General features: G+C 37.3%; 1 protein-coding gene across 2 annotated transcripts in view; it reads right to left on the reverse strand.

The window, feature by feature from the left end:
- Positions 1-1,368: 1,368 nt before the first annotated feature.
- CPED1 (cadherin like and PC-esterase domain containing 1) overlaps positions 1,369-25,645 on the reverse strand; it is a 149,844-nt gene continuing 125,567 nt past the window's right edge. For both annotated transcript variants that reach the window (XM_062583302.1, XM_062583293.1), the window contains 6 exons: positions 21,437-21,573; positions 13,214-13,434; positions 12,856-12,957; positions 12,568-12,655; positions 10,427-10,573; positions 1,369-4,685 (listed from right to left, as the gene is read on the reverse strand). In XM_062583302.1, the coding sequence (XP_062439286.1) occupies positions 4,458-4,685; positions 10,427-10,573; positions 12,568-12,655; positions 12,856-12,957; positions 13,214-13,434; positions 21,437-21,573 (923 nt within the window). In that variant the 3' untranslated portion in view covers positions 1,369-4,457. The remainder of the gene's footprint in view (positions 4,686-10,426; positions 10,574-12,567; positions 12,656-12,855; positions 12,958-13,213; positions 13,435-21,436; positions 21,574-25,645) is intronic.

A 25,645-nucleotide genomic window follows, 5' to 3' on the forward strand; every position in this document is an offset into this window, starting at 1 on the left:
CTCCCATCGCACTCAGAAGATTTTTTGCTGTTGGAATTGACAAAATAACTAAGTCATTAATATTGATATTTTGAAGATTCACCCTATATTTGCAATAGTCACCTCTCAGAGTCCCAGAACTCGCTTCTTAAACAAAGCAAAAACTTCACAGATTATCTGAGAGAAAGGGAGTACAGCAGGTATGTATAGTCATAACAAAGAGGTAAAATAAGCCAAATGTAAGGCTAGCAGGCAAACAAAAAGGTAAGACTATATATTTTTCATGTGAGCCTACAGGGGCTTGTGTAGGAGTTTGACTCTATGCCAGACAGCTCACTGCACCTCTAAAAAAATTGCTTTAGTCTAAAAAAGTAATCTGAAAGATCCCTGGACTGCAGTCAACTTAATATCATACATACCTCCTTCTTCAAAGCATTCTCTTTGGCTCAGTATAGCAACAGAAGCATAACTACTAGTGGTTATTTCAACCTTGAGGTAACTGCATGCCCCAATGCACCACCTACTAAACAAATAAATTGACTTTGATGTCCTTTTAGTAAGTCAGAGAACAGAAAAATAAGTAAATGTCTTATATTTAGTGGTATGAAAGAGATTATTCTAAAGATTAACATTTTCAAATGAATACTATGTGTAAAAATATCACAGCTGATTCTTTCAGTTCCTTGTCAAATAAGGCTATTTGAAATGCAGCATCTCTGATGACAAAGTTGCCAAGACATTCCTCCACAAATAGGGAAATCTTTTTATTATTGCCAGTTATTCTAAAGATATTAACTAGGACAGACTTGATCTGAATGGCCATCTACTCTGCAAGGCTGACACTCAAATCTCTGTGCAGCATCTGTAGAGTTATATGAGACACAACAACGAGTTATAACTCATTGGACACTGACACATCATGCTATAGCTTCACCTAACGTTTCTTGGAGGCAATAAAAACTGAGATTATTGCTCTGTATGTAAGGGTATTTATTTTTTGCAGCATGGTTTTGGACATACTACCTGTAGTTTAAAGCAATCCCCGTTTCTGTTCTAAACTTCATATGCTGTTAAGCAAATTAAGCAAATTTTGTTGAATTGAGCAAAATCTGTTGAAAAATGTTGCCCAGTCTGATTATTTTAATCCTTCCACCAATTCTAGGGCAATTCATGGCTGTATCAGGAGATGGAACTGATCTTGACAATTAGGTCCTTTGCTATTTTAATGGGAAGTAGTGAGACTAAGGTAAATATACAGAAAAGAAATCCTAAATTAAGTATCAATTCTAATGTAATAGGAATAATATAATGCTTATTCAGGCAAAACGTCATAGTAGACTTGATAATTCTAGAGTAAAATATTAATAATAACACATATCTTCACTAGAATTCAAGCATAGTAATTCCTTTATTGTCTTAATCTGAAAATTTGAATTTGTATGAACAAATGATACCTCCATGTGATTTAATCTCAGTCTCTTCTTTCACAGAGCAATAGATGCTAGATATACTTTAAAGTTAAATAATGAAAAATGTGCTTTGGTACCTTATGTGTAGTCTGCATTCCCTCTGTTTAGTCCTAAGACTACACAGATCATATATGATGATGGAAAAAACTATTCAAAGGGCACATTTAAATAAAGATCAGTCTGCAAATTGTACCAGTGGCTTGTACACACACACACACAAACACATACACATATGAATAATTAAAAATAGAAAGCATAAAGGAAAATCTCAACTTGATCCATTTGAAATAATATTAAGATCTGAACAACATTAAGACATCTAGGTGTACAGCACATGTAAACTATCTTTTTGATTAAACTGCAAGTGATAAACTGCACATTTGCCAGTATCAGCTACAGTATAACAAAGTCAGTTCTTTCCTTTTCATCATTATAGCTGATGCTTTAGCAATAGTCTTTGATAAAAATAAAAAATCATAAAACCCAGTTCATGTCTTAAGAGCATTTGTGTACAGAAAATAACAGCAACAGCATGTGGATTTAAGCAAGCTATAAAACTTAACAAAAATATAATGCAATATACCTATCATTGATCACCTTAATAACAAAGACATTTGGCTGGAATTTGCATGTGCTGATATTAATAGCATGATATTAAATCCTTCAACTTTAATGTTATGCTAGAGTTCCAGACCCCAAGATTATATATTACATTATTACACAGAGTTATATTAATCAGACAATCACACTGATCGTAACCAAATGCTGACATTTTCAGTATTTAGGTACAGTTTCTTACTTCTCTTTCAGGTGAGGCTCCACGTCAGGGAAAATCTTTTACAGAAGTTCAGGGACATTTGCTGTAAGCACAACAGCAGTGTAATTACAGAGAAATGCAGATATTCACACTCTCCTACTGCATGCAGTGACACTGTCTCCGTTCGGAGCTTTGTCAATACAGAGTGATGACTCCTAGTTTAGCTATGCTTGATACTCTTGTTGAGGATCCTCTGACCACTTAGGGAAGCCAGACTCTTGATTGAGGTATCTAAACCAAACTGCACAGCTATTCCCATCATGTCCCCATATACCTTATCTGAAGGAGCAAGAATTCACAATATTTGAGATGGGGATACACACTATGTTGGATTTAAGGATCTTTAGCAAATCCTAGAACTGGTGTCATGAATTTCTAGTTTTTTTTTTGTTATAAGGCAGTTCTTCTATGTACTACTAAGGGTAAGAAGATAGCGTTTGGTTCTGCACTGTAATTCATGTCTTCACCGACCTTGCTTGCCTCTTCCTTTCCCAAAGATAGTAGAAGCTAGTGGAGAGTTGGATAAAAATTGTGTAGGGGGAAACATGCTACAGAGCTCTGTAGATCCTCCACTAGACTCAGACTTTCCTGATTCTGATTCCCCTGTCCTGTTCATGATGGGGGAAAGTGATGACTTGAACACCAACTCCCTGGCAGCAGAACTGGATTTTTATTCTTGAAGGGCTTTTTTTTTTTTTTTTTTTTTTTTTTAACTTGTTAACTGTTCCTGCTGCTTTTTAACTGTACAAAGTCACATAGCTTCCTCTTAAGTCATTTAAGATTATGGCAAAGCACATCAGGACCTAGCTTTGTCAGATTTTTAAAAAATATTTGTTCACATTCAGGTAGTCAGAGTTAGCTACAGCCACAGTTCTGATGGGGACCATGCAGCCTTTCCCTGTCATAACACGGCCTGCACACCACAATGGAAAACGCTAAAGGGCCTGGGAGACCAAGCACAGAAATAATTGGTGAAGTGAGTATGTTCAGGGGGCTTTACTCTCTATGGCCTTTAGTTCACCATCCTACTGTTGAGCCTTTGCCATAACTGGGCTTCCCATCACAGTTGGGAATGAGTGCTACCAACATTGTGGCTGGGGATAAGCAGACAAGACACCCCACACCTCCTCCTGGGGTTTTACCTAAAAAGGCCTGGAAATATTGGTAATGTAGATGAGCTATGGCATGAAACTTGTGTTTGGAGAGGTTCTGCTCCTGTCAAGCATGAGATGCAGAGCTTCCACATCATGTACTCCTTTTCATGATAAATTAAAAAACAGATTATGAAGTTCTTATGTGTGCTTGAAAAGGCATTTTTTCTTTTGCTTATGGTACCAGCTTTATACGCTAGCAATTATTTAATCAAAAAAAAATCATTAAAAAGGGGAACCTCCACACAGGAGAATACTTGTTTGGCTCATAGGCCAAGGCAGACACTTAAGCACATACTAAACAGTTTTATTGAACATGATTACTCTCCTAAACTGAGACTATAAATAAGGTTTATTAAAGTATTCACTATATTTACACGTGACATCGAGAAAGTTATAACCAGTCTCAAATCCAAGTAACCTATTTCTACATTAGAATAGGCAAAAATAGTGTAGATATCTCTTCTATTCCATCTAAAATAGCAAGATGGGGTGTGGTTTCAGTTCAAAAGTTAGTGTTCTCAGCAAAATGTTAATAGACTTTTTCAAATTGTGTAAACCAAGTGTCAAAGTATAAAAGACTGATATTGAAAGGGAACATACCCACATAAAATAAAGCACTTTAAAATGGAATGTAAGTGGTTTCTAAACAAATTAAAATATTACAGTGACTCTATAAATAGAAAACTAGATACTGCTAAAGAGTTAAAGCAGTCCTTTCCAAATACTTCAAGTGTATATATTTCTCTCTCTCTTTACTATCATTAAAACACAGTTGCTTGAGCTACAGCTGTTCTAGCACTTGGCAACAGCTCAAGTAACTTCCCCTCTTCTCTCTTCTGCATTTCTCCATCTTCCATTTCCAAACCACAGATCTGCCAGGGCACATACAATGATTTCATAAAGTTTAGGAAAAAAGCCATATGTCTTCAACCCTGTTGGTATGTGTGCAACAACTCAGTGTGGTTCATTCACCATGATCCTTAGATTGTCACATGGGTAGTGGCATGTCTCTAGTCCCAGTGCTTCATCCAAGACAGGTTATTTGCTGACAAGCTCTCTTTTCCTTGCACAGAGCCTGTTGAGGAGGATTTCAGAATAAACTTGATTTATTGGACCTCGGACATGATATGGGGACCGAGAATTTGTTGCATAGTCCTGCAGTTGTGATCGCTTGCTTTGAGTGCTGATATATTTCCCCAGGGTAGAGTGCCTTGATAATGTCATTGTTATGTGAGGAATTTCTTCAGAAGGATTAGATTTCACCACCTGCAAAAGAAATGACACATGTGAATGCTTTCTACATGCACCTAGAGGGATACACAGCTGTGTGCACACAACTGTTGAGACAGTTCTCCACAAAGCAGGTGCTGATACTCTTACCTTGAGCAGCAGTTTACTTACAAACTTTATTATAGTGGGTTGACTTTTGTGTTACATACTAATTAAAGTGCAAGATCCTATTCACTCAAGCATTGAAATCTAAATGCTTAGCCACATTGTAATAATTTGTTTGAATTTGTAATGTCTTCAGCGTATTAGACTCTATCTTATCTTCATTAAAGGCAATACTTCACAACTTGCTTATACATCTACTATAAGAAAAAAATAAACTCAAGGAAGTCCAGACCTGCAAGAAGTTTTAAATCTGGACCACATTCTGCAGTTCACAGCTTAGGTCCAGATCTGATCTCATGTCATTGAGGAACCTATGCTGTATCTCAACTATGAACTCTGCTAGAAGTTCCTAGCTCTCAGATCTTGATGCAAGTTGTCTCAGCTCCGTGTTGGGATGAGAACTGGGCTATGCCTTGTTTCCCCAAGTTATGGTGCATTTTAACAGATCTCTCCCAACCTGGATGTTTGAGGTATCATACTGACATAATCACAGTGCGGTTCTGTAGCTTAGAGATAGTGTAGAAGAATTTTCCTTCTTGGACTTCTAGATTGGGAGTACTTGGGATTACCATGTTTAACTGGTGTCAAATAATCAAATGTTCACTGGACTAGAGACAAAGTGAAAGGTGGGCTCCTCAGGAGCCTGATAACTGGGGGTCTGCTGTGAGATGTTCGAAGCTTGACTTCAACGCACAATCACTGATGCAGAATGAAGCAACTCTCAATCTCAGAACCTTGTACAGATGCATGACAGAGGATCTCTACCCAAGCAGTGGAAAACATAGAGATAGCAAAAGACATGCCAGGTGGCTAACTTGTGTTTGAAAAAGAAAAAACATGCTGACGTGATAGAGTGCTAGTGTCCTTCAATTTTGCTGCCACAACAATCGCAGTACACAGTTGAAGGAATTGACTATATTTCTTAAAGCATATATTTATGCAAAGGCATGGTAGCTTTTTAGAAATATATTTATGGTCACTTAACAATCACTCAGAAACAATGTTCATATGTAATGAAGCTCATAATAAATCAACAGAAGCAACTCACAAAATTAACTGTGAGAGAAGAAAAAACACATGCAAAGGCTTGAAAGACTGGGAAAAGAGGCTATGAAGGAGTTGGCTGAATTTAAAAAAGAGCAAGAATTATCCATGTAGAAAATTAATATAGCCTATGATCAATTTGATACAGCTAAGCCAAGAGCAGTTATTTGTTTTCATGCAATTACTGCAGGTTCATTTTTTTAAACTAGCGCCTTAGATCACATAACTGTTCTGAAATGATGCCACCTTGAACCAATCACCCAAACCGCATTCCTGTTAGGCATAATCTCCAAGGAATGCAATTTAACGTTCATCCTGCAGCCAAATACTGATTAAGATACGAAAATCCCAAGGTTGCTAGTTTCTATGTTGTGTTCATTATTTCATTGTCATTAAATTAAGGGATAAATCTGAATAAAAAATAGGTTCCATAGCTCTTTTACAAACACTGACCAATCTACTTTCTCTGTAAGTATTTGAGAAGAATGAGGTAATTTAAAAAATCACATTTATGTGTACAACCAGAACTAGAAGTATGTTTGGGCAAAAGGTGCTGAAGTTATTCACGTTTTTTTTTGTCCCAGATCAATCTAATCACTCAATGAGTCCAGATCCCTTCGCAATCTGAGCAAAGACTGTAGGTTCTACAGATATGCAGATTTCTGTGCTATCAGGGTGATCTGAGGGCCTCTGAAGTATGTTAGTGGAAACTCAAAGAATTTATCAGGACAAATGAGGGCAATAGTTTTCTACTTGATCAGGTAACAAGAACCAAATGAGAACTACTGAATGCATTTCAATTCTTGTTTCTGACTGTACAGAATGAGAAGTCCCCATTCCCAAACAGCTGTGCTTTAGTTCAGATGTCGTTTACAGAGGGGTGCTGTCTTCTGGGAGCTTAAGAAGTCATTTTTAAGAGAAAGAAAGTGAAAGTATGAAGCAATGGATTTAATCCTTCTCATCTGGCTTCATAAAACATGAAAAGCTCCATGGTTTTACTTAGTGTTCTTGGCTGTAGCCTGGGAAGCCAAATGCTGCATTTTCCTGGTGCAAACTGCTTCAGCACCTGATGAAACTCCATTTGGCAGGATGCAGAAATAAACTGATGACAAAATTGTTAAAATTAATGAGATATCAAAACCATTCAAGGATTTTCTTTTTACTTTTCTCAAGAACTAAGGCTGTTTTTTGGTGTCTGATGGATTCTCCTGGGCACATCTATGCCTCTATTAGGCAAAGTGGCCTCTGAAGCCTCATTAACAACAACTCTGCAAGCCAAATTGTTCCCTGATCCTCCCCTGAAACATATTTTCTCTGTAAAGATCCCTCAGACTGAAAAGTAAGGCAAAATCTGCACATGAGCTCATACAAAATGATGGAGGAGTGTGTGAAAAATGCTGATGACTGATCACGCCCTGCTGTTTTCCACCTAGTTCAATACAAAACATCTGAAATATTTCTCTTTGAAGTTCTCCATTTTGCTCAAAAGGTCTGTGGAAATGGTGAGCATCTGCAATGACCCATGAAGGCAACAACATCTGGGTTCTAGGAAAAAAGGGGTCAATATAACTGTTAGGTGAAATGGAGGGAGGCATTTACTCCACAGGACTGATTATCCATTGCATAAATATCTGCTCCGTGATTTACTCCCCCTTTCCCAGCTTCATTTAGACTGAGCTGTGTTCATCTCTCTCTAATGTATTGTGCAGAGTAGATTAAAGGATCAGTTAACTAACCATGTCTGCTGTGTTTGGTCTCACAGAGGGATAGAGGCCCCAGCAACGGGCTGCAAACATATGAGCTACTAAGGAGCCAGAGGTGGAAATCAACTGTGACTGTCACACTCAGTACATGAGATCAGACAGGTCAGATAAAGCTCCCAAACCTGTGCTCCAACCCAGTGACCCCCGTACTGGAATACAGTCCCAGCCAATTGCAGCTGGTTGCTTTCCTCTCTCTGCTTTGAAAATACATTTATCATCTGATAGACAGTTACACCTCTGAGACTGTGTCTTTTTTTGTGATGTTTAAGGAGAATATTCAAAGCATTCTTGTTACTAATATTTTATTCTGCTGTGTCTAAAGGTGACTGCTGTAGCTGAGAGGATTAAACAGAATCCACTAACTACAAGAGCTTGGCAAGCAGGTACCACATGGACACTCTGGAATCCATTTCTGAATTTTACTATTGTCACCCTGAATTTCAGCTTGTTTGTTTTAAACTGTTCCTAGGTTCAACTAGCCACAGCAGTTTCCACATGTCTGATGAAGGAAATGTTATTTTTAGATTCTTGCTCTTCATGAAACTTTGAGGAAAATACATCAGAGTTTTCCTGACATTTCTTCACAGCCAAAACTAGTGCTACCACCTCACTCCTGGTGGCTAACCCAGTGTACAACCGGGTCCACGGTTAAGAGTGAGGCTTACAGAAAAATAGGTACAACTTGGCAAAATAAGCAAACGGATTTTATTCTTCTCTTGAGAGATTCAGAAAAAAATTGGTGGTCTCTGTTATTTGCAGTAATCTGTTTTGACAGAAAACAAATTCCTAAAATCATTCTGGAAAAAATACTAACATTTCACTTGTGTGGTAGACAGTCTTTTTATTATTTACGTACTTTTGATGACTCTCATAAAAAAGCAGAATTTTCTCCGTAAGAAATAACTTATAGATTCCTGTTTCTAACATGATTACTGATAACTTCAGATTACTTGTGTCATTATTCTGGCAGCTCCTTCTAGACTCAAAGCCCACAGCTGACTGTGAAACAGCAGAAACACATTAACTCTTGGTTTTAAAGAGACATCTTTTGCATCTTTTTTCGACCCTATAATTGCAGCTTTTCAGTAAATTTCTTTCTACTCTTTACTTTATCTATTAAGGAACTTTCATCTGTCATCTCTCTTTTGATAGTACAGAAGGAACTTAATCTTCCTGAAAGATATGACAGTTCAAGTTTTATGATCTTAAACAGATTTTGATGGAATAAATTGTGGCAGTTTCTTAGTTTTTTGTTAGATAGACATTCCATATTAATGCATATGAACATGGATTCTTGTAGAATCACAAGCAAGTTATTACTGTACTAAACATTGTCTATAGAGATTCCAGAAGACTTCTTTGTCCTTAGATCCAGTTACTGATGATCGCTGAGTGCATAATTTCAATTTTCACTGAAAAAATGTGTTTTAGTAGAAATCAGAAGCTAAACATCTAGAAAGGCAGGCACCCCCTTTATTTCTCAAAACTTTTCCTATTTTCCAAGGAGAGTAATATGATATTCATGGTTCTTCTTTAGGGCAAATGCCTCAGTGAAATGTTCAGATGCTCAGTGAACTGATCACTCATAACAGGAACTTAGGAACTGGTCTTTTGTACCAAAAAGTGGGTGTCATGGGTAATGGTGGCACTGGTGACACTTCTTTAACTATCAAATTTAGAACTACTGTCATCAGTCTTACAGCAGAAGATACCTGCTTAATTGACTAACCAGAAATAACACTCTATTTTCATTCAGGGCTTCCTGCACTAAACCAAAGAAGCACTTCCTCGTTTGTTACATATAAGGTGAAAGAATGCAAAACCAAAACAAAACCTTAGTTTACTAATGGGGAAGAGCATTTGTATGAAAAGGCACACCACATACTCAAAATACAGAAAGAAACCTAAAGAACCTAAACCTAAAGAAACCAGAACTTTAAATATATTGTTTCTCAAACTCTCTACTTTCTCTGGTTTGGCAACCTCCAGGTTGATTTTGTGCCTAGGTATAACAATGTGTTTGCTTATTTGTTTTTGATTTAATCCATGAATTCTCGTCATTTGTAATATCTTGGGAAGATTCCTTGCCAGAACTTTGAAGAATCATAATATGTCCTCACTTGCTCTAATCATATACTTTACAATGTGCCTATTTCATTCATTCCAGTAATTGCAAAATGGAACACAGAACCTGTATAGATATTCAGAGAAAAAAGGAAAACAGAGCTATTCACAGTAATGAGAATGAATAGCCTACCATCTTCTATTGGTATAGTCAGTTATTATAAGTATTCTAGATTACTCTTTCTCAATACATGAAAATAAACATACAGCAGGAAGCTCCATTTTAAAAGGATCAGTGGTTTGATGGGAGTCTGCTGACCAGCTCTAGTCTGTAGTCAGGCAAGAAGGCTTAAGACAAACACCTGTGTGGCTGAGGTATGATAAATACATAAACTGAAGATCCCAAAGCAGTAGGAATATATAATGCACAGCAAATAATATGAGAACTTGGAAACTGTACAATACTCTTTATACAAGTTACCTTTTCAGCAGAGCATGCTTGTTTTCATTGTGAGGCATTGCCATTACGATATATCACATTTAACCAGTCCTCAGGTCGCGTTCCAGACTAAACGGCGAGTGACAGGTATCTTCATACCTACTACCATCTTTGCAATTTTTATTTTTCAGGCCTAACTGAGTCATGAGTGTGAATCTGGTTGGATACTTCTTTGTTTCTAAGAAGCATGTAGTTAAAATCTGTTTTAAACAACTGAGAATGATAAAAATATAAAATAATACCTCATGGAAATGACATCCACACTTCCCTTGCAGGAACTCTTTGTAGCGTCCCATTGTGATGATAAAAGTATCAACAACTTCATAACCATAATTTTTTGCTGTATCCAGAATAAGTAAGTTTTCGTTCCATAATTTTTGCACTTCTGCCTGCATTTCAGGTAAAATATTGCAATGTTAAAGCAGTATCAGAAAGACTATTTAAAGGTTGTATTCTACCATTGAAATTAACAGTAAAACAGTATTTTGAGTAAAACAGTTATATTCCAGACATGAATTACTATAAATTAACTCATGAAAATAGCTACCATTCCAAGATTTTTGTAGATTTATGTGTAAGTTTTTTAAAATGTATTTTGTGGCACAGAAATGGTTATAAGGAAATCATCAAAATTTTCTCTTATTTACATAACAAATCAGGTTGATTTAAATAAGATTTAAACTAAAAATCTAATTATCAGTAATTAAAATTTGCAGCAGTTTCATAGCTTCCTTCATAGGAAGATTTCAATGTTGTTTAAAAATAATAGTGCGTAACTGTTTCTTTAATATGTATTTAGCTAATATGAAGTATAATTCAGAAAAAAGTCCTATTACAAAGTTGTCTATTTAAGAAGTGATGAAAATCTTCCTATAAAAGACATATTCAGCTTCAAATCAAAGTCATTAAGACTGTTACCTAAAAAAGAGTGCAGTGCCATGCAAATCTTTGAAATGGTTATACTGAAGCGCAGATTATTATTTCTCAGATATTGCAGGAAGGAGAGGAACAGAAAAAGCTTAACTCTAAATTTTTAAGTCAGTGCATTTGACACTGCAGACAGAAAGGCTTTGAGAGTAGCTGGGGTAATCCACAAGTCCAGAGCACCCAAACCACATGGGTAATTTGGCAAATGATTCAGATTATCTGAGAAGAAAAAGAGTGTTGGGTACACACTGTAGCTGCTTTCTTGAGCTGTATGAATTTACTGGACAAGAAGCTGAAAAAGGTAATCCTGGGAAACCTGTAAAGCTTTTTCTGTTCTTTGCCTCGCCTACCTTAGATCAAAATTCTACTTCTTCCATCTAGGACCTAACGCTGCTGAAAGCTATGACAGGATCTAAAACAATTCTTCTCATTGATTCCAGCTATTTCCCTAATTTATCCTGATTAGGCATCTGCATAAATTAGGGAAATGAGTGTAATCAGCAAGAAGAAATTCAGTGAAGGCAAGGTACTAACTTAGAAAGAAAGAATGGGCAAAATCTAACAAGGCAGTCTCAATAGCTAAAAGAATGGTGGGAATAACAGTAAATCACATACTGAATAAAGCAATATGTTATAATTACAAAAAAAAAAGTGAATGCCAGTCTCCAATGTGACAGCGTTGTGTGTAAACTATGACAGCTAATTATTTTCTCCTTTCAACACCTGTGAATAGCTGGTATGTTAAATGAACCATGTTAGCCAACATTTATTCTGTTCTGTCTTCCAGCACCTCCCAGCTTTGTCTCATCCACACATTTTATATGTATTCTATGTTATAAATAGAGAATTTCCCCGAATTGTAAATAAAAATTCGGAATGAGTTACACAATATATTAAAGTGAGCCCATCTGTTACTCTGAGAGTCTTGGACTTGATTCGAACTGACTGTAACACCCTATTAACATATAAATAAGAAGCTGGCCTCACTGGTGCTTTCCAGCTGCTTTGCAGTGTTTTGGCTTAATAGGCTGGTTAAGATAGATTTATGGAGAGCTGTGCAATATAGCTAGACCAGTGAATCTGATCCAGCAGTAATCATGGAGGAAGCCTGAGGAGGGTCGGTGATCTATGTGGAACAAAGAACAACCTGCTTAATTCCAGTTCAATTTCTCAACTTTGGCACTAGGCTTAATATTGGAGGTTTTTCTAGTTCTTGGGATAGCTGACTGAGCATGACATCTCTAATGGCTATCCTATTATGATGGGACCCATGAATTAATGCTAATTAGTTTGAATCTGCATCAGCAAGCCATATTATCAAATACAAACATTATTCTTTCTTTGATCTACTTACAACTTGCTCAGCAGAGGTACTAACATTTTGAGCAGACAGCAAAATTATCACTGAATGACAACTCTTCCATGAAAATGCTCTCCAAATATACATGTAGCTTACCTGTGATAAAGAATGTATTCCATCCACAGGTAGGTGAAAGCCCATCCCTATAGATTTGATAATTACCAGAATATTTGATAGATTCTCCCTGTTTGGCAAATGAAAAAGGAGTACATGCATTTTACTGACAGACACATCAAAAGATACTGCATTTTTTTTTTCAAAGTCAGTTAAGTGCACACCCATGAGAAAACAAATGAAATGTTTGTATTTAAAATTTTTGGTGAAGTTGATTCTCATTTATCATATAAGATTTGACTTGGAAAAACATTTAGTACATAACATTACCTCTTCAACACCTTTTGAATGATTTGCAGGTGATTAGAATTAAGCCACTGAACACCACCTACAATTAATACTGTCTGGTGTGTGTTCTCAAGGGGATGCGATCTGAAACCCAGAAAGAAAAAACAACACGTTGCTTAAAACAGATGGCAAACATTTTAACTGCATTACATTACATTTCAGCGAACTGTATCTGGCATCCTAATCAGAGGCCCAATGTCATTTTCTGCTATTTTTCAATCACACAATATGGTCTGCACACATTATACTTGATTGTTTACTGACTTTAATTGTAAAATCTGTTAAACACATTTGTGAATAGGAGAATACAAACAAGCCAGCAATATAGTTTATACTGTACCTCTGCAGCAGTTGTTCTAGTGCTTTCTCAAATGTTGGTCTCTCATTTACACTCATCCAAAACTGGGGATAGTAGGAGTAACTAATAAATGTTTTCCCCTCATTGATATTATGATAGCATTTAATATCATGAGTCTTTTGCCATTCCTGAAGAGTCTTATTCACTCTTTCTATTAGATAGTACATCATTCCTCTGTTAGTTGAGTCACCTATGAAAAGAATCTTTGGATGGGAAAAAAAAGATATGATTTACTTTTAGTAGTTAAACAGTGCAAAAACCTAGTGCGTAGAAGAGATTATTGCTAGGCTGGAGGTATGTAAATCCTGTTCAAGACTGCTCAAGAAATATTTCTGTGTGCCGCCAGATCTCCAGTCCTGTCATCTCAATGCTACCCTTTTCCTTTAGGAAAATATTGATTAACAAAAAGCTGTATTATATGTTACAATAGTAAAAGTTATAGATGACTATAGCTGCAGTTATAATTCTGTATTTTTCATCCTTTTCACCCATCTCTTTTACTTTAGTTTATATTTACTTCCAATTGCTAGTACAGAGCCTCTCTTGATTACTTGTAGCTTCCTGCTGTAGTCCCTCCAGTTATTCATGTGGCTTGTTCCTACACACTATGTCTTGGTTAGTTTCTGTCTTCCATAAATGTGACTCATTAGAAGTTAAACCAAAATAACACGTATACTAATAAATGTAGTAGCTACCATATTTTCAAATAAATTGTCTTTTTGCCATTTCATGAGGATTATAAAAGAGGACAAAAGAGGATTAGTAGCTTCAAGCTTTACTGGACTACTCTGAACTTGTGAAAGAATAAAGAAGACAAATTTGGGTTTGATCCTACTCATTTTGTGGATTCATCTTACAAATCAAGCATTTCTGTATGTGGAGACCACAGAACTTTCATACACTTTTTTAATGCAGTTTCCCTATTTTTAGTTGATGGGCTGACATTTCCTCATGCTGAAGAGAATATGTAAGCAATGACAACAGTCTGAAGGGGAAGAGAACCCAAGTGGGTCACTGTGGTTTGCCAATGAAATGGTGTGTGATCTGTTCCACCGCAGCCCCTCAGGCAGAAATGCACACATAGGAGCATAAATGTAAAAACGGGAGTGAGAAACCCCACAGAACCAAAATACAGTAACAGCCCTGTTCCTCTGCACCTACTTCCTCTAGCACTGTCCTATTCAGGGAAGTTGACAACCTCTAACTTGGGGTTTTGTTGTTTGGTTGGTTGGTTTTGTTTTGATACTTTACTACTTCCATCTTGAATATTTAGTTATGCAAAGAAAATTTAGACTGTACAGAATGACTCAAGTTTAAGAATAAATTAATTTCCAAAACTTTTTTCCGAGTTCTTATGTGGTGAGACTATCTTGGACTATTCTCACTTAGTGCATCATTATTTATGTTTCCTCCAGAAATGCCACAATTTTGGCGACCAATTCCATTTCCCACTATGAGCCTATTGTGAGTAAAAATGAGACACAACAGTGTACCAAAGAAAGTTCCCATAGCATAGAAGCAGTTTAAGATGAACATATTATGATAAGGTGACAGGGCCAAGAAAGAACATGATAGTGACCTGAACATCCTGTGCCAATCGTCAAAGACTGAAATTTAAATCATCAGCCTCTTTGCCATTTTTTCATTATGTCAGAAACAGACCAAAATAACTCCCCTTCACACACATTTGGTTCACTCTATTAAATATTTTAGCATTGTAGAACTTCAAATTTTCTACACATCCACATACATCTAAGTAATGGATCCAGGTGTGTGCGAGTTTTCAAGCCTGTACTGGGCTGGCAAGGTCTGAAGGAGAAAAATATCAGTAGGAGGGCATTGCGTACACTCATTCATAAAATCAGTATCAGGAGAGACAAGCTAATTAACATCATTTTTTACAGTGACAATTCTAGTCTCTAAATTCCATGGTGCTTAGCACCACAAGAAATGTAAGCTGGGATTTACAATGGTGTTTTTGTTGTTGCTCTGGTGTTCTGAAAACATGAAGGAGTTGACAGCAGTCAAAACAGAGGATTTTTAGACCTGTCAATATAACTGGAATAAACAGATAACCTTTTGGGCCCAGACATATTTTTTTCAAATAATATTACAAGACTGAAGAGAGTACACACAAAGCCCATCTCTGAAGAAGTAAGGATCTTAGTCTTAATTTTCACTCTAAGTGAGTTTGTTGTCAGGAGATAAAGCAGAAGGTCTGGAAATAGATTGGACTGGATACCTACGCTACTGAGTGCCTGGATGTCTAGCTGGGTATGAGTGTATATATTCTTGGGAGAAGATGTGGATGAACAGGATGAATCAGGAGAAAGACTGATTAGGAATTCACTAAGGAAATAAACATAAATACTCAGAAGTAGGTCTGCCTTGAGAATAGTTAAGACCTGACATGAGCCGGGCAAAAAGAAACAAGCCAAAGGAGACCTGTGGGTGTAGAGAAAGCCTGATCAAAAGTGTAGATTACTCTAAAAGGTATCAGTGAATTCTAATAATAATACTAACCTTCAGTCAAGAAGTCTTTGACTGTTCAGAAGAGGTATTGGCCCTACCAGGTCTGTATCATTTCAATCATGCAATTCTATTTAACTCCAGCTACTTCTTTCACAGTGAAATCAAAGCATCATTGAAAATATGTCTTTAAAGATAGGTTTGCAGGATGCACAATCTATTCTCTCTGCTGTCCAGCCCTGATGGAGAGCTCTGAAGTCTTTTCTGTCTTCACTGGAGGATATCAGCAGGCACACTCTATAGACTGTGCATGCTGGAATTGTAAAATGGATATCCTTCCAAAAGTCCAGCAGAGAAGATCTCAGATAGAAAGAAGAATGTGTAATTTGATGTACCCTGGGCTGCCTGAGGTTCACATGCATAGCACATCACCATCATACCTGCACACACAGTGAATCCACTCATCAAGGCCTTTTAGATACCCAATAATCTGATCTGAACTGTTATTTCAACTGTTATTTCAACTGTACTGTGAGATATCTTTAAATCCTTGAAAGACAGAAAAATTCTTCTTCTTCTTCTTCTTCTTTTTTTTTTTTTTTTTTTTTTTTTTTTGACAAAATCCAGGTGGAAGGACATTTCAAGGGATCCTATCTGCAAAGTAGCTATAAACAAACACCAGCTTTGAAAAGTGCCCTCGTGCAGTGCTGATCAAGCACATTTTCACTGTTGTATGTACACCATCAGAATGTATCTTACAAAGCATTCACATTTTGCAGGCTGGCGTCATTTTCAGCAAATGCTCAGAAGACCAAAAGGCTAAAGTAAGCAGGGTATAGATCCAGGAAGAAAGCTTATGCTCTTCAATTAACCAAGAGTTTCAATGAATCGGAACACAATCATTCAATATAACTGAGTGTGTAGTCTCTATAGCAACATTTATATCATTCAGTTGCATCAACTTACTACAGTTCTGCACATGCCATGTAGTATTTAATAACTATTTAAACCAATGGCTCTGTTGATAATTTTGTATTTAGCTCTACAATATTTATGAGTAAAATGATGGTTCAAGAGTTTAGAATATGCCATATTTCATTTTCTTTACAATTCAGCACAAGGCTCTGTCATGCGCTATTCAGGTCAAGGGGGATTTGCCTGCAGGATGACTAAAAGCTCAGGCATACATAATGCTGTAATTTTAATAGACATTGAACAACATTTCCACAGATGTTTTCAGTGTCTTTGTTGCAAACATTTGTGTAAAGAAAATCCATTATAACTTTCAGGCTTCAATAGATTGTGTAAGCATAGTGGCATTCAACTTAACCAGAGCTATTATTATAAATTAACCACACTTAAGAAATTTAAACACCTGTAAGCCAAAAATGCTACTTAAATCTAAATGTTATTAATAAATTGTAAGCTAAAATTCCTGTTTTAACAGCTGAATTTAAGTACTTCACTTTTCATGTTTCCTATTCTTAATTACACATGACTCAATGGTACTTTATTATAAGACTAAATTCTTACAAGACTTACAGTTTTGAATGATAAACAAAATACATGTTCCCTTGCTATTGAAGCCAGCTTTCTATATACTGCTAATTGGACAACTAATTACCTGTTAAAGCTCCTTTCCTTTCACCTACTTTTAAAAACGCTCTAGTACAAAAATCACAGCATTATGTCTTAATAGAATTGTAAAAATCTTACATCAAAAGCTTATTAACTGCAATTACCATGGATTTGTTGAGCCACTATAATACTAACATAATCTTTTTAATTATGACTGCCTATTTCTTTGATTCAATTAGTTTGATTCAACTACATACATATGTAGTTCCTCAAGTACTAGTATTTACAGAATAATATAACCTGCATCTTCTTGGTCACAGTAAGAGCGGCCATTAGAGTTCTCCATTAAAATGGAGAAAAAGGCCTGCAGATATTAAAGTGAACAAAATCCACTTAGCCAGAAATCACTTTAGACTCAATGCTTTAGAAGTTTCCTGTTTATCATGTCTGAAATAGAAACATATGACTGATTAGTCTTGCTAACACATCATAAAGTAAAAAAAGGTCTCTTATAAACTGCTTTTTTGATGGTATATCCTTTCTTGCATCTCCACCAGTTTGAGTCTTATTGTTTCACTGCAGGAGGTCTCTATGTTTTTATGAAATGGAAACAGCTCAAACTCTAATGCAATTTTATATGCATATAAATTAAAATAGTAGTTAATGAAGATACAAAACCAACAGGAAGCCATATCTGGGGTAAATTAATTTCTGTTATAGAAAAGGAGAATATAATTTTAAAAATGAGCTCTGAAGTACAAATAAATTTTAATAGAAGACATAAAACCAGCCTGAAGTTAGAAAACAAAATTTAAGAAACATTCTTTTGTAGAATTTATAGCTAAATTAGGAAACAAATTATCTATTTGAATGACCATAATTATATTTAAGAAATATGTATAAATATAGAAATATAGAAATTAATGAACGAGGGTCAGATCTGAAAGCCACATTTTTCCGTTGTTCTATGAAACATGGGAAAACTAGAATAACTGCACTTCAGCGTGCAGTTGGTCTTAAGTGTACTTATTCACTTTCCATCTTATTCCATCAGTTACTGAAATTCATCCACATCAAGGGTATAGTACAGTAGTGGTTAACTTATTATAGGCTTCCTTTCACATTCAATAGAGTTAGAAGAACAAGCATTTTTTTCTTCTTTTTAGCATATAAAACTAAACGGGAAGTATAAGAAAACAACCTGTGGTTACCTGTGCTAGAAACTGGTAGCATAGAGCTTAACACCTCCTTTTCAAAAAAAAAAAAAAAAAAAAAAAAAAAAAAAAAAAAAGACATAATCACACACACTTACGGTGTTTACAAAGTTGTCTTATGCTGTTTTAGCATAAGAAGTGAAGCCCAGTAGGTGAGCATCCTGAAACCAAACCGTATTTTTGATTCAGGACAAAAATTAGAAAAGATAGAAGTGATTCATAAATACCATTACTTCCTTTACCTTTGTTTCCTGTTCAAATTTATATGAGTCTGAACTTTTTTATGAAGGATATTGAAAGGACAAATTCAGTCATGAGAGGTAATAGTATTTTGATGAAAGACATGACTTCATTTGACCCAACCATGCTATAGACCTACACATACACGCCACTCAGAGGAAAGACTAGTAATTATGTGGTATGTCTTCTTATTGCCTTAGTTTGAGAACTTTGAGCAAGAATTCAAATGCTGTGTGGTCTGGTGCTATGAGCACGGGACCGGGACTGGGAAATCTCACAATTCCAGTTCTGACAGAACAATTTAACCTCTGAGGCTGTAAAATGTAGATTATGATACATGCTTCATTGCTAAAGGATTCTGAACTCCAGAGATCAAAGTTGTACAAGCTGAATGTTAGAAGTGTGATGGCATAATACATAACACCATAATACAGAGATACATAGATTACTTGAACACATTCTGAGAAATGGACATGAGTGAATTCGGTTGTTCTTCTCTACTTCAGCAAATGGCAATAAAAATCAAATGGCATTCCAGATCATTTCAGTATCCTCGCCTGGGTTATTGATTTGCAGTTCTGTTTTGCTCTTTGCTTTCATGGATATATATTTTTTTCCAATCTACTTACAACTCCAGCTTTGAAACCTTCTACTTATTTTAATACAGAAACTATGATATCATCAATTTGGATAGAATTCAGTGGCCGCTGCAGTGCTTACAGCCAAGGTATATATTGGTTTGAAACTAATATTACAAATGAGGAAATATAAATATGTACAAGATGGTTACCAGGATCTCTTGTATAATACAAATATTTTAATCAAAAGAATTATATCTGCTTAATATCTGCTCAATAACTACCTTATAAAAGATTTAGTTTACTTAAAGGTGTATAACAGCATACAGCATAACTGACAGGCAAAAGTCTTTTTCAGTGAGCACCTGAAAAAAAAATAAAAACCTTTTTCTGCTACATTATTCAGACGGTGTAAACTAACCTTAAAATTTGCCTTAACTACAGACAGACAAAATCAGGACCTTACTATCCACGCATGAGGATAATTCTTAATCATCTGATTTATGTATTAAGAAAGTCTCTCTGACTTCTTAAATTCTGCTGATGTGAGGGAGTTCACAACATCTATGCTTACTTATTTTGGTGAAAGAAGCATAAATGCTATTCTGAAATGATTCACAAAGTTAATACAACTGCAGTATAACAGCAAAAATAATATCAGGGAATACAAATGCAGACATATAGGGAAAATTTACTAAAAGGGAAACATGCATTAGAAAATGACATTCAAGGAATAAATCGGTTAACTGAACATCTGTGCTAAGGCAAGAACAGTGCTCCAGCAGATTTCTACAGACCCATGAAGGTTACTAGATAAAGAAGAGAGACCTGTGCAAAAGCCGCAGAATGAGGAAACAAGTGCAATTAGTTTTATAAACTTTTGTCTAATACTATGTTAACGTAGTTCAAGTAGGATCTGGTTCTCATCCAACAAATAGCACTAGATGCAGATTTCAAAGATTCAGAACATATAATGGAATTTGAATCAAGGAAACAATCTCGCAAACTTTCATTGCATACACTGGATTGTAACTGGTTGTTCATATACTGGACCCTTAACAAACACTGTCCTATCTTCGACAATGGTGAATGTGAGTGGTCAGACTCGGGAGGCGGAAAAGTGAGCATAATCCTCCCAGCGCTACTTTGGCAATCCACAGTGGTATATTTTTCCTCTTCTGTCCGTTTATTCTCTGATTGAAGGGTGCTTGCTTACTGAGGCAGGCTGATATCTACATAAACTAAAAACCAAAGAAAAGTTAGCAAATTCATTAACATTTTTTTGATGGGGTCAGTCTATAAGTGTCTGTTTTGTACATGAGAGGTAAATCCAGCTTCTCCTCCATAGTCAAACCTTTATTTTTTTGAGACACATGGTAAGAGAAACCCAAAGCTCTGCAGTAATGGTGAAAACCACTGGTGGAAATAAAGTAAAATGGCAATGAAGGACTTTGTGCAGAGTGATAAATGACCACAAAGGAGGAGGAAATGTTAATTGAAAGACTATTTTTTTTTTAATTTTTCTGCATGAATATTATTTCAGATTTTATCAAAATGTCACTATTAATTACTATTTTTTTTACCTAGGCAATATACTGAAAAAATCTTTATAACAATTAATTACTTACTTTCTGGGTACCTGTATCTAGAGATCGTGTATTTCCAAGTAATCACCTTAGAAGCTTCACTATAAGAAAAGAATGTGCAAGAAGACTTGTTAAGATTAGCGTGCACAAGCAATGCCATGCATTAGGTATGCAGCCCAGGAAACCAAACGTGCATGTAAAGTATAAGACACGCTGTAACAACTAAAGCAAATCCATTCTTCATTTACAGTGTTTATACACTCACTATGATCAAGCACAGCAGGTTTTATTAGTAACCATGTACGTCTTAGGTCTGGAAACTCTACTGGTGTGACCTAAGGTCTATACTAAATGGCAGCGTACAGGTATGAGGTTAAATTATTGATAACCGTTCGTTTTCATCCCTGTGGATTTCCATACAAAATTCTTTCTAAGTAAGGATTTTTTTTAACACACCAATCATATATGTCTTTTTAAGACTTAAGGACACTAAATATCCAGGTAAATAAAATGAATTCAAATGTAAATTTCATTACGTACCCTTCTGCCCTCGACACACTGCTGGAGCTCAGGCCGGGCTAGCACGGAGTACTGGCAGCCATGTGGCTGCCATGTGATTTCCCTCCAGTCACAGGTCCTGTTGTCAGAGCAGCTCAGGCAAGGGACAATCCACTGCCCTGGAAACAACAAAGCGGTGTCAGCATCTCCTCTGTATTTCTCTGAGTGGCCTTACTATGGAGGGAGTGAGATATTGTCAAGTATTTCGTCATTGGAGTTTTCCCTACTTTTAATTCCCTTCCCCTCCTATTGAAGATTCTGTTTTCTTCTTCTGTGTTAATCCTTTTCCATTTAGCAAGCATGAGAGCTGTGTGTGGGTTCATTTCTTATTCCACCTTGCCTTTCTTGTAGTAGCTCATCCTTCCTAAACCGAAGAAATACAATAAAGAGAAAGGGCTGGGGTGAGGGAGGAAGAATAGGATACAAAAAACATTTGCAGAAGTATCTAAAGACAAGATTCATCTCATCTATCATCTAAAAGTTTGGCAGCTGATCAAAGCTAGTGAACCCCTTGATAGTGAAATGAAGCAAGAGAAAGGATGACTTTCTCTCAGAAATTCTTATTTTTTTACATTGGGAAAATCCAGCCAACTGGCCTGGACTACATGAAAACACTAAAAATGGCGAAAGTTGGGTGAGATGAATTGCCTAAGTGACTTATTAGAGCCCAACTCCTATTTTCAAAAAAAAAAAAAAAGCAATTTAGAAGCATATCGTGAGATTACCCAAAAGTCAGTGGGTTTAGGCATCTGTTACATGAGGTTGAACGTAAATGTTGAGTTGAGCTGTACTCATTCTCTAAATCTGTTTAACTCCAAAATGCTTCTGGAGGTCAGAGGAAGCAAGCTTCTGAAGGAACACAGAAAACCTGGGAGCTTCGTTTGCATTTAGATCAACATGAGAAACACTTTTTCCAGCCCACATAAGTGCATACTCCTGACAAGAACTCATAGGGCCTATGAAAATCTGCTTTTGCCTATGATTAAAGGATTTACACAAGAAAAAGCACAGAGATCACCAGATTCTTGTGTCAGTGCTATTACGCCTTGCTAGCACAGTTCAGTTTCTCATTGTGATCCAGCAAACAGAGCTCCACCAGAAAATGTCTGCAATGTAGATTTGGCCTTGTTTTCAGACAGCAACTCAGCTGTATTTTGCAATGCTTGACAGCAAACAGCAGCCACAAGCAGAAAACAAGACCGCTGTTTATCAGCATTTATCTGGCCACGGGCTGAGAAGCAAACTGAGTGAAGCAGCCCTCCAGAATCCAAGAGGCCTTGAAAGAGTCAGGTGCTACCTCAGGAGCAAGAAAATTTTCAGGGAGGTGACTTGTGCTTGAACTGAGGAATAGTTCTAAGAAAATATGTTTTGAAAAATAGCAGCATGAGCTTTCTTGCCAGATAAAAGAGTCCTCCTAAATAAGACTATCAAAAATTATGTCACTGGAGCCCATTCGTGCAGCTGAGGAGAGAACAGAGCCTATAGTGCTAACACCATGCAAATCTGACTGCTATTTAGTGTGTTCCGTTCAGTGCAGAATATAATCACTCCTTTGCCTTCCCATCAGCTATATTTGATGTTTAGCATCTAAATCGGAGTCTGGAACTAAATAAAAGCCTAGAGATTGACTACACTATACTGTGGCTCAGTCTGTATAACCTAGCTTATAGAAGCTCAGGAAGTGTGGCTTAGATGCCACAGACGGACAGTGAGGTGAATTGAGAACTGGCTGAAAGGCAGAGCTCAGAGGGTTGTCATCAGTGTCATGGAGTCCAGGTGGAGGCCTGTGGCTAGTGGTGTCCCCCAGGGCACGGTACTGGGTCCCATCCTGGGTCTTCATCAATGACCTGGATGAGGGGACAGAGTGCCTCCTCAGCAAGTTCGCTGATGGCGCCAAGCTGGGAGGAGTGGCTGATATACCAGAGGGTTATGCTGTCATTCAGAGAGACCTGGACAGGCTGGAGAGTTGGGCAGAGAGGAGCTTCATGAGGTTCAAAAAGAGCAAGTGCAGAATCCTGCACCTAGGGAAAAATAACTCTAGGCACCAGTACAAGCTGGGGGCTGACCTGCTGGAGAGCAGCTCTGCAGAGAAAGACGTGGGAGTTCTGGTGGATGACAAGTCGACGATGAGCCAGCAATGTGCCCTTGTGGCCAAGAAGGCCAGTGGTCTCCTGGGGTGCATTAGGAAGAGTGTTGCCAGCAGGTCAAGGGAGGTGATCTGCCCCTCTACTCAGCCATGGGGAGGACTCATCTCGAGTACTGTGTCCAGTTCTGGGCTCCCCAGAACAAGAGAGACATGGAGAGAGTCCAGTGCAGGGCTACAAAGATGGTCAGAGGGCTGGAGCATCTGCCCTGTGAGGAACGGCTGTGAGAGCTGGGCCTCTTCAGCCTGGGGAAGAGAAGACTGAGGGGGGGGGGGGGGGATCTTATCCTGAAGGTACCTGAAGGGAGGGTGTCAAGGGGACAGAGACAAACTCTTTTCAGTTGTCCCACGTGACAGGACAAGAGGCAATGGGCAGAAATTGAAGCACAGGAAGTTCCGCCTGACCGTGAGCGGGAATTTCTTCACTGTGAGAGTGACGGAGCACTGGAACAGGTTGCCCAGAGAGGTTGTGGAGTCTCCTTGTCTGGAGATCTTCAAGGCCCGCCTGGATGCAACCCTGTCTAACATGCTCTAGGTGACCCTGCTGAGCAGGGAGGTTGGACTAGATGGTCTCTAGAGGTCCTTCCAACCTTACTGATTCTATGATTCTATGACTCCCATAGGTGAAGATGTCTCCTGAATGGGTGCCACTAGGCAAGTGGCTTATTTCAGTACAGCATAAAGAGAGAAATGAAGGATGTTTCTGGGTCTTGGTGATAGAGAAAGAGTAGGGAGATGTAGGTTCCCAGCAGTCCTTACCCAGAGTAGTTGCAAAGTTGTATTACTTGTATCTCAGAAGAGTGTCCTAAACACTTAGCTGTTTGACCTTAGGAACACCATTCCCCACTCCTCTCATCAGCTGAGGACTGCTTTAAAGTTTCAGAATTCATTGGGACAGAAAAATAGCATTATTGTAATGTAGTAATTTGTTTGGAAGAAAAGAGATCTGAACTTTGGTCCCTGGTTGAAGTTTGATATAGACTTTTTATCTAGGAATTGAAGTGAATCTTTATCAAAAATGTAAAATGAATGATCGGGTTTGGAGTAGAGAACACTCTTTCAGTTGAATGCCCTGATCACCGAGACACTGAGGGCTGAATTAGCACATTCCTCTTTCTGGTGATCCTTTCCCCTCCTGTAATTACACTGGTTGTTGTGACTCCCTTCCTCTTGCAAGCCCTCCCCCTGAGTTGGAGGTCTTCATGCAGGGCTACAGCATCCTGGCCATTGCTGGGAGCCAGGGATGCTTTGACACTGAAAGTTTTCTATTGTCTTTTGTGAACCTGGCCCCTAGATCCTTCTGAGCTCCCTCCATGCCCCATTTCCAGTAAGTGGCTATGGGCAATATGTGGTAATTCCCAGCTTCACAGCAGTCTTATGAACACACTGAAAACAAATAATATGCCCCATGTAAATACCCTTTATTGCTTTAAGCTGTCTGAAGAACAGAGTAGGGTCAGAATGGTTGATTGGTTTGGGCTTTGGACTCAGAAAATATCACTACTGTACAATTCTTCAAAAATGATCTGAAAGTTGTTTTGAGCAATGATTTATATTTAAAAATTATGTGAAAACAGGGCATTTTTCTCCTGACATGGCAATTTTTCTTTCAAAAAAATACATAAAAGTTCTGTCAATGGCTGCTCTATCTGAGATCCATCATTTTACGGAACTTTCTGAACATTACACACATTTATGAGCTGCTTGGTTTTTAGGAGTAAACTGGAAATTCAAAACTACCTAAACTGAATATTGAGAAACTAAAACATCTGAAAAACAAAAATATAAACTTTGTCAACTGCAGGTGATAACCCTTTTGAAAAACTTATTTCAGATAGTTTATGTGATTTGTGATCAGTACACTGGTCATATTAAGAACTAGATTGCCTGAATTTGTTTCTACTTTAATCATGGATGCTATTCACAACAAAGCTGTGAAATACTTTATGTTCAGCCTCACTTAGCTACATGCAGTATTTTAAAGAACCATGTTACATAACAGGAGAAACAGACTATCTGCCCTAGACGACTCTTCTGCCAATTTAGTC

Source organism: Rhea pennata, chromosome 1, assembly GCF_028389875.1.
Source record: "Rhea pennata isolate bPtePen1 chromosome 1, bPtePen1.pri, whole genome shotgun sequence".
In the NCBI taxonomy this organism is placed as follows: domain Eukaryota; kingdom Metazoa; phylum Chordata; class Aves; order Rheiformes; family Rheidae; genus Rhea; species Rhea pennata.